This window comes from Gossypium hirsutum, chromosome D04, assembly GCF_007990345.1.
Source record: "Gossypium hirsutum isolate 1008001.06 chromosome D04, Gossypium_hirsutum_v2.1, whole genome shotgun sequence".
NCBI classification, from domain to species: domain Eukaryota; kingdom Viridiplantae; phylum Streptophyta; class Magnoliopsida; order Malvales; family Malvaceae; genus Gossypium; species Gossypium hirsutum.
Window position 1 is genome coordinate 55068481 of NC_053440.1, and position 10318 is coordinate 55078798.

Below are 10318 nucleotides of genomic sequence, written 5' to 3' on the forward strand. Positions count from 1 at the left end.
ACAAAATATATATACATTTGAAATTATGAAGAATAAAAGATATAACATAAAATTTTGGGTTATAAAACTTATATATATATAAAATACATAATGCATTTATGAAAACAAGAAAAATATAAATATATACATATAAAATATATTCGTGCATTTACAAAAAAATGAAATATATATGTATAATATAAAACGTGGAAAATATTTATAATAAATTTTGAATGGAGTATAAATATATGTGTATATATTACAAAAATGCATAAACATATAAAAATCATAGAATATGGGTAAACGTATAAATATTATGAAATATAAATGTGTATATATATATGTATAAAAAACTATGAAAATAAAATAAAAATAAAGTATGTATATAATATGTATATATATTAAAACGTTTAAAATATATATGTATATATATTAACATGCATATGCGCACATATATGTAGGTATAATAATAATATATAATATAATAATAAAAATAATAATAACAAAATTAATAAAATAGACTAAAAACCTAAAATGAAAGATTAAAGATTAAATTGAAAATCAACATAATTTTAAAAAAAATGAAGGGCCCAATTAAAAGGCGCGAATAACTCATAGGGCTTGAATGGAAAAATATTTCTATCCTTTGAAACGCGCCACTTTATTAGGGCTAAATAAAATAAATAAATAAAATTCGCAGTGGTATCACATTCTCCCTTTTTTAAAATCGTAAATAAGTAAAAAATAATCAAAAAAGAAAAAAAAAAGAAAACAGTAAGCCACCTTTAAAAAACTGTCAATCGTTCTCCCTTTTTTATTCATTCTCTTTTATTTTTCAATGAAGGGAGAGGCCTCTATTTATAGCTGAGCCTCCCTAAATCCAACGGTACAGATCAATTACATCAACAGCGAAGATTAAAGGGTATCTACAAATTAAATCTCTAAGATTACAAAATCATACCTTCTAAGATTACATATCATATCTAAGATTGCATATATCATATCTAAGATTGCATATCCTTGAAGATTATGTTTCCATATGTGAGTCTGGGCAAAAATTGGGTATTACACATATATTCCATCACCTAGGTTGGTACCTCCGCACTAATATCGTTAATTTGTGCTAACGTGACACTGATAACAAATCTTATAACAACACATGGTAGCCTCTTAAGCTCGAACTTGAATATATACAAGCTTAATCAAGCTCAAGTACGAAAATTGATAAACGAGCTTAATCAAGCTCAATCTTAAAAATAGATGTTCAATCAAGTTCAAACTGAGTTTTGAACTCAAAATTTTGAGTCAAGATTGAGCTTACCCATTTTTTAACTTAGCTTGGCTCAACTACACCCCGAGTTTTAACATTTTTCTTTTGAGTAAACTACACCCGAGATCACTTAACTATTAGTAAGTTTACGTTTTGCTCACTGAACTTCAAAAAGTTACAAACTGGTCACCGAACTATTCAAAAGTTTTTATTTAAGTCATTGAGCTATTAAAATCACTGATGTATAGCATTCTCTATTCACTTTGCGTTGCCTACACCAATCAAAAGCTCTTATTCCCCTTCTATTCTATAGTTCATTTTTTTTTCAAGAAACAACTTTGAATGTCATGAACCTACGAACCAAAATCTAAACAACTTTCTTTTCTGGTCTCCGACACTAACTGTCAAATTGACTTAGATCTAAGGTATGTTCGTCTATTTGTTGATGGGTACTGATCACTATACTTGGGGTTCACTAGCTCAATGACTTAAATAAAAACTTCCGAATAGTTCAACAACTTAAATGAAAACTTACGAATAGTTTAGTGACCATTTTGTAATTTTTAAAGATAAATGACCAAAACATAAAATTATTAATAGTTTAATGACATAGGTATAGTTTACTATTGCAGAACGTGCATTGACGTTTCCTAAAAACCGCGTGACTAAAACCGATCTCAATCCTCGACAAGCCTGCGATTAAGGCCAGTTCTTTATTGCTTTTGAAAAGTGCTCTGGAAAAGTGCTTTTGAGAAATATTTTTGAAAAGTTTGGTTTAAAATTTGAGTGTTTAGTATTATTATCAAAAAGTACTTTTGAGAAATAAAATGTCCATTTTAGACATGTTATTATCAAGTAACAAATATGCATTTAAATAATATTTAAATTAGTTAATATTATTATATTTTAGTAAGAATATAAATAAATTATTATAACTTGTTGTTAATATTTTAATATATGAAATATAAATTTTAAATATTTTTAAGCAATAAATATTAATTATTTATAAAATTTAATTATAATATATAAACTATATTTTAAATATTTAAATATAACCAATAAATATTTGTAATTAGTATTTTAAAATTTTTTTATTTTTAATTAATGATTTTAACACATTTGTAATTAAGCACAAAAAAATACTATCTTATTGGAGGAATGAAAAAGTAATTAAGTACAAAAAAAAAATACTTTTAAGAGAGAAAAAGCAAAAATTTTAGCTAAAAAGTATTTTTGAAAAACTAAGAATTTCAACTAAAAATAACTATAGGTAATTTTTCTTCCAAAAGTAATTTTGGATTCAGAAGTTTTTTTTTTTTTTCAAGCAATGAGTAACTCCAACATAAAACATAAATCCTAAGCAAACGGTCGCAACCTCACCCTCACTTCACTTTACTAACCAACAGCCACCACCACATACCCTTCTGAAACCTCACCCACACCAAACTCCAGAACCAGCCTCCGTTATCAATGGCGATGATATCTACATATTGCCCACATTTCAACGGACTTCGCCGATCATCTCCCAAGCTCGACAGTTCTCAATCTCAATCTTTCCTTCAACACATCAACTCTCAGCTTCGCCTTGCTTCGTCTCGTAAACCTTGCAGAGCTGTTACTGCCATGGCCGGTTCCGGAAAGGTAAAGATCAACTGTTACTTGATTTGAAGGCTCTAGAATTAACCTACCAACCCCCTTTTTTAATACATTTTAAACCATTTTTGTGACGTCGGTAGTTTTTCTAGTTTTGATGTTTTTCAGTCAATACTTAGCAATTAAAAGGAAAAAAAGGGAAAGTTTTAGATGCTGAATCTAGAAATGAATTGCTGATCTTTGGGATCTTGTCTCTTTGTTTAAGTAGTGTATTAAGCATTAAGCTTTAAGCAAGAGGGTTTTCACAATGATATTTGCCAATTTCACTGTTTTTTTTTGGGGGGGTGTCTTTTATTAATGCTTTTGGTAAGTACTGACCTTTCTATTTTTTCTTGAACTTGCAGTTCTTTGTTGGGGGTAACTGGAAATGTGTAAGTACCCTTTTCTCACAGATATGGTGTTAGTCTATGTTCTCTATATTTGGTCTTGGTTTTCTTCTATTGTTAGCTCTTTGTGCCAAATATGTTGCACTACACTCCATGATTCCGTTAGCATCTCCGTTTACGAAAGTAATGAAGTCCTTTTAGAGTTCTCTTTGTGGTTGTTTGATGTGGAATCTTTCTTGCTAATCTTGTTTAATTGTGTTGAGGATCGGTTGGCTCCTTTGGGAGAAGTCTTTGAAGTGTCATCCCTTGGGAGGGTTTTGTCCCCAGCCTCCATGGAGAGCCAGCGTGCTGTGAGCAGCTGCCCTAAGGGTCTGGTTAATGGAGGGGGGTACCTCGACCGTACGCCCACCAAGGTGACGTGAGCATCTCACCCTTGGTGGGGTTTGAACCCCTGACGTATGGCATATAGGTTGCCTTGGTGGGGGTCCAGTTGGTTGCCGGGCGGACGGCACTACGAAGACTTCTTCCAAAGGAGCCAACCAACCCTCAACAAAATGATACTTATCACATTGGTTTTTGTTATGACATTAGTGTGAAGTTGACTCTTGCAAGTATTTTGTTCTCATGGTGGTTCTGGTTACTACCCTCCCCCATTTTTATTTATTTTATCATTGCAATTATTATAAATAGAAATGATCTCCTGCTGTTGTTAATTTTGTGCCTTTTCTAGTGATCTATACCTTTCAAAAGTTTCTTTTTCTGACTTCAGATTCTTCAAGTTCGTCACGCCCTGCTAACCCCTTTTCTGAAAGTACTGTTGCAGTTTTTTCCGTCAATACGATTTCACACCCTATTAGTTGTTATGCCGGGATCTTTTTTATTATGGAACAACTCATGTATGCCTATTTGTTTCATTCTCTAGTTCTATTTCCTTCACTGATGATGTTATTTTTCTTCGTATAGAATGGAACAAAAGACTCCATCACAAAGCTTGTTTCTGACTTGAACAGCGCAAAGTTGGAGACTGATGTTGGTAATTTAGTGCCTTAAATCTTGCAATTTGTGTATGTTAAATCTATTATGGAACTTGGCTTAGGGTTTATATATGCAAATGGCTAAAAGATTTACAAAATTTTATCGGTTTCATATGTGATCCTTGATAAATTATGGGACTTGGCTCGGTTTTGTATTTATCAGTTTTTATTGGTATATCATGTTCAATGTTATGAACATTGCTAATAATTCATTACTCTTTGACAGATGTTGTTGTGTCACCTCCCTTTGTTTATCTCGATCAAGTGACAGCTTCATTAACCGGTCGAATTGAGGTATCTGGTCAGAACTCTTGGATTGGGAAAGGTGGGGCTTTTACCGGAGAAATCAGGTTAGCTAACTTTTGTTTGATGAGCTAAACATGTTAATTCTTCATTATTCCGTACCTGAGGGTCTGAAAATTTATTGTATTTTTCCGTATTACTTCATTGGTACTGACATATGGTCCTCGTTTCACTCTGCATTTCTTGTAAATAGGCCTTTAAGTTTTGGGGCATCTGTTATTTCATTTGATCTGTTTCCAAACATAGTGGAAGCTAATTTGCGTTTTGTTTTTTAGTTATGGACATCTTTGTTTGCATATGCCATACTGTTTGATTGAGTTACTTCAAATCTATCCGCGTCTTTAATATGATTCATCTGATTATTTCTGTAGTGTGGAGCAATTGAAAGATATTGGCTGCAAGTGGGTCATTCTCGGACATTCTGAACGCAGACATATTATTGGTGAAGATGATCAGGTAAGAGTTTACGTGCTTAATGTTCTTCTGAGGTGTTAAAGGACTTATCAGAGATTTGTTGTTGTCTTCAGTTTATAGGAAAGAAAGCTGCTTACGCTTTGAACGAGGGTCTCGGAGTAATAGCTTGTATTGGTGAATTACTAGAAGAAAGAGAAGCAGGCAAAACTTTCGATGTATGTTTCCAGCAACTGAAGGCTTTTGCTGGTAATCTTTTGTGTCCTCTATTTGATTTTTTTACTTTTTTCCTCATGAATTACTTAGGTTATCTCGTAAATGTAGAGGAAGGGATCGTGACCTAACTCTAATGGTTCCATCATTTGCAGATGTTGTACCCAGTTGGGACAATATAGTTATTGCTTATGAACCTGTATGGGCCATCGGGACCGGCAAAGTTGCTACACCCCAACAAGCTCAGGAAGTGCATGTAGCTGTCCGTGATTGGCTTAAAAAGAATGTGTCCGAGGAAGTTGCATCTAAAACACGTATCATATATGGAGGTAACTCAGATACTATACCATTCTTGTATACATGTATTTGTGGTTTATGATATGAGAGAGACATTCTAGGATCGTGTAGATATGACATATGTTCCCCTTGGGTGAAAGTACTAGAAGCTCTTATATTAGGAGTTAGATTTCATTTTGCCCTTTTTACTAAAAAATGAGCAAATTAGTCCTTGTATATTGAATCAAAGAGCAAACTAGTCCTTCTGTTAAAAATTCTATCCATTTCTACTGTTAAAAATTGGTCCCTGTACGTCAACATGAGGTATACGTGACACATTACATGTAACTGTCTGATTAATTTGTCAGCTGCATTAGTTTTTAATAGGAGAACGGATAAAATTTTAATAGAAACGACCAGTTTGCTCTTTAATTAAACATACAGAGACTAATTTGCCCATTTTTGGAGTAAAGTGGGTAAAATGTAATCTAACTCTTAATACAGGGATCTCCATGATACTTTTACTGTTCCCTTGCTATGATCTTAGTACGGGGGACGGTCTATAAGAAGATAGTACTGGAACACATGAAAAAACTTGTAAGAGCATACTATATCTCTTTTTGGCAGGGTCTGTTAATGGAAGCAACTGTGCTGAGCTTGCAAAGCAGGAAGATATCGACGGGTTTCTCGTAGGTGGCGCTTCCTTGAAGGTATTATTCACTCTGTTCCATTATTAATAAAACGTACCGAAATATTATTCGGTTATGGCATTGCTGACGATTGGATTCAAAATATTTGTTGATGCAGGGGCCGGAGTTTGCTACAATTGTCAACTCCGTAACATCCAAAAAGGTGGCTGCCTAAATATATATGAAGCTGATTGAAAGTAAGAAATAAAGGACCTAAATGAAGAAGCTATTTGAGGTTGAAGCTTCACGTGACATATTTAGTGTTATATACCCCATGGAGTTTTTTGATTACTTATTGAGTTCCATTTTCCCGGAAAATGATAGGAAAAAAAGAATTGTGGTGTTGTGAAATAAGTTGAAATTCTCGTTGTAACACTTTCTAAATGATCCATGGAAACAAATCGAGGTTGTAACCTATACACGACCATATACTTGAACTTCTTCTGCGGTAGGAAAGGTTTGCACATTTTCATCATTTGTTTTGGGCAATTTGCTTAGTTAGTCATCCAACTTTTAAGGCTCTGTCATTTTGGGATCAAAATGAAATTATTTTAACTAATTTCGTTGCTCAACTTTTAAGGTGCTTTCACTAAATCTTTAACGATTGCTAATTGTATACATCACACTTTTGTTTTGGTAACTCAAATTCTAGGTCATTTTATTTTAGTCACCCAAAAAATATTTTTTAAAAATTATTGATTGGGTTAAAAAGTATTAAGAATTAAAATGAGAAAATGGTAGAAACTAAAATAATGTATTAAAAAGTTTGTCAAATTGTTCTTGTTGAAAGTTCTATTTTTTTTCTTTTCAATATTGAAATTAATCAAAATTATATAATCAAAAGAAATTTAAGTTTCATAGAAAATTATTAAATATAAGTTATTTTAGTTGATTTTGTTAAGGATAGTTTGAAAACATAAAATAAAAATTTAAACTTTAGGAGGCGATTAAGGTATTTAATTTCAATATTATAATAATAAGTCAATTGATATTATCAAAGGATAGAATGTTTACTTCTACTCATAACATTACCCTAACTCTTAAATCAGACTAAAAACACGTTTCAGCTCAGTAGCGGAGCCACATGATAGAAAAATTTTAAGAAAAAGAGTACTTTATAAATATATATATATATATATTGTACAAGCCCAAATTTCTGCCCGGCCCACTAACAAAAGAACCCAATACCCACAAACCCAATACCCACAAACCCAATACCCACAAACCCCATACCCACAAACCCAATTACCATGCCCCCATCACCTACCCTCTGCCACCGCCACCAACTCCGCCGTTCACCTACCTTCTGCCCCCGTCCCATCACCCCACTTGCCTGCAAAGAAGAAAATCACGCAAAGAAGGACAAAACAGTAGCAGAGATAATGAAAATGGTAAAATGGCTATTTAAAAGCCATTCAAACAGAAATGAGGGGGATTTTTTTCGGTGTAAAACCGATAAAAAAAAACAATTGTAAAAGAGAGGATTTCAAGAAATAAGAAGTAAAAAAACAGATTCAAGGACTTGGCTTTCGGTATAAAATCTATTCCTCTTTTATTTATTTATTTTTTCTTTATTTTCCTTCTTTCTCAAACTGTTTATATACATACATATATTTCTTTAGTTTTTTTTTAACTATTATACATATATATTGAAAAAAAAAAAAAACGCACCTTTTCAACTTTCCGGCCACCGTGGACGGCGGCGCCGTCAGGCGGCCGGCACGGCGGGGGTCGGCCCGTCCTCTGGCCGGATTCTGGGCTGAGAAAGGGAAAGGGGAGAGATTTTAAGAGAAGGAAAATTTTTTAAAAAAGGAGGGCTGAAAGTGAAGTGTTTTGAAAAAAATTGGGTTTAAATAGGCTCTTAAAACGACGTCGTTTTGGGTAGCCTTCTCAGGCACCAAAACGGCGCCGTTTTGACCTGACCCATTGGCCGACCCGACCCACTCATGGAGGATCCGCGTGTTTTGATAATTGGGTTATTTTCCCATTTGGTCCTTCCGCAATTTTGGGGTGTTTCAATCCGGTCCTATTGGCACTTTTTATATTTTATAAATTTCGCCCAAATTATTTTTAATGTTTTTGATTTAGTCCCGAGTCCTATGAAGGGACACGTGTCCCAATAATTGGAATATTTTCTTATTCGGCCCTTCACCCTTTCGTACATTTCCAAATCGGTCCCCCCGTAGTTATTTTATTTCAGTTTCAGCCTCTAACTTTTATTTTATCCCTGATTAGTCCATTTGTGTTTATTTTGTTATCATTAATTAATCTATTTATTGTCATACTTATATTTTCTTTTTATATTTATTTGCTCATTATTATATTATTATATTTTATTATTAGCTTATTATTATTATTATGGTTATTATTATTATTACTATTATTAATTATTATTAGTTTTATTTTCTTTTTACTTATTACTATTGTACTAATACATTAATTAGTAATATATTATTTTAGCTTTATTTATATATCTATATATATATATACATTTTCGTAATATATATGTACACGTTTTATATTTAATATGTACATACATGCTTACATATATATATCTTTTTTTCTTTTTCCTCTCATTTTTATAATTTTACTCTTTTTCTTAATTCATTAATTTATTTATGTTTATTATTATTGTTGTTTTTTTAGAATGTTTTAATATTATTTGTTTATCTATTTGTTTTGTATATTATGGGTTTGTCTTTTTTATTTTATTTTATTTTATCTTATTATAGTTACTGTTGCTCGCATTATCTTCACACCACCGTATTCATTAGGTTTGCTATGTACATTAATAATGTCATCCGTTTTTGCATTTCTTTTATCACAACGCCGTGTTTCATTTTACCCGATATAACAAAATTTGTTTTAAAAATGGCACTTCGTGTTTAGATTCAAAAGGATCGTACTCTAACTTAATGGGTTTCGATTTTCATAATAAATCTAAATACACGAATCTTTTCAAACTCAAGTTTTTAAATGATCTCGGGAATTAAGAAAAGATCGTGCCCTAACTTACTGGGCCTGATTTATTTCTAAAACCAAGATAATAAAATATCTTTAAATAAGCATTTTTCATCCGCGTATCGGGAATTTGAGACATTGTGTCCTAACTTACTGGATATGATTCTCTTTCTCGAATAATGTGAAATATTCCCTTTTTTTCCTGAAAATTTTCAACGTTTTAATACAAGGATCGTATTTTTAAATTCTTTTCGAGTTTTTAATTTTCGACACCAAGACATTAAGTAATCAACCAGGTACCAATTTTGGGCGTATCGAGGGTGCTAACCCTTCCTCGTGCGTAACCGACTCCCGAACCCGTTTTTCTGAATTTCGCAGACCAAAATCGTTGTTTTAATAAAAATTAAATTGTTTATTAAAAACAACCACTTTTCGAGGTGACCCGATCACACCTCATCAAAAAAAGATTGGTGGCGACTCCCGTTTTCATTCTTTTTTTCGAAATCCAAGTCGACCCCGTTTTCATCCAAAAAATGGTGTCAACAGCTTGGCGACTCCACTGGGGACACCAAGTGAGTCAAGCCACGAGTTGATTATTTTTTGTCTTTTTGTCGAAAGTTAAAATTTTGGGTTTAAATTTACGATCCTCTCATTGCATTTCATTTGTTTTGAGTTATAGTTTTCATCAGGTTTTGTATTTTAAATTTTTATATCTTTCTGCATTGCATTGCATGACCGTTGGTCACACCCTTTTAAGTGGGAGTGAGAAACTACGCCTTCGTGAGGTTTTCACCTCCGCATGGGATAGTGAATCGCTTTCGGGATACATCCGTACCTATGTCTTCGTGAGATTTTCATCTCCGCATGGCCATAGGGAAATGTATTCCCCTGAACCGAACTCGGTCTGTATGAGCCTATAATGGGTAAAGATCGAGGAATCTGCTGGTTCAGGTACCTTATCTTTAGAACCAAACCACATATAATGAGCCATAGGAACCGACCTAGGTAGAGCTACTCCAAATTTTTAGTGCTTACCTAAATGAATGTTGTATTCATTTGTCGCTTATTTTAAATCTTATTCTGTGTTTAATGCTAATTTACTTTGTTTGTGATTGCATGGCATCTTCATTCTAAAAGAGGTGTCGATTTACATTCAGTTTCTCAGTAGAAAGCTTATCATGGAAAAGGGGTTTGTTGATAAAG

The 10318-nt window shown here is 32.8% G+C and overlaps 1 protein-coding gene across 1 annotated transcript; it reads left to right on the top strand.

Moving 5' to 3' along the window:
* Nucleotides 1-2544: 2544 nt before the first annotated feature.
* On the top strand, nt 2545-6629 carry LOC107898584 (triosephosphate isomerase, chloroplastic). The gene is made up of 9 exons (XM_016824086.2): nt 2545-2890; nt 3247-3273; nt 4192-4261; nt 4489-4612; nt 4937-5021; nt 5093-5225; nt 5345-5518; nt 6093-6175; nt 6273-6629. The coding sequence occupies exons 1-9, from the start codon at nt 2720-2722 to the stop codon at nt 6327-6329; spliced, it is 924 nt and encodes a 307-aa protein (XP_016679575.1). The 5' UTR covers nt 2545-2719; the 3' UTR covers nt 6330-6629.
* Nucleotides 6630-10318: the final 3689 nt, after the last annotated feature.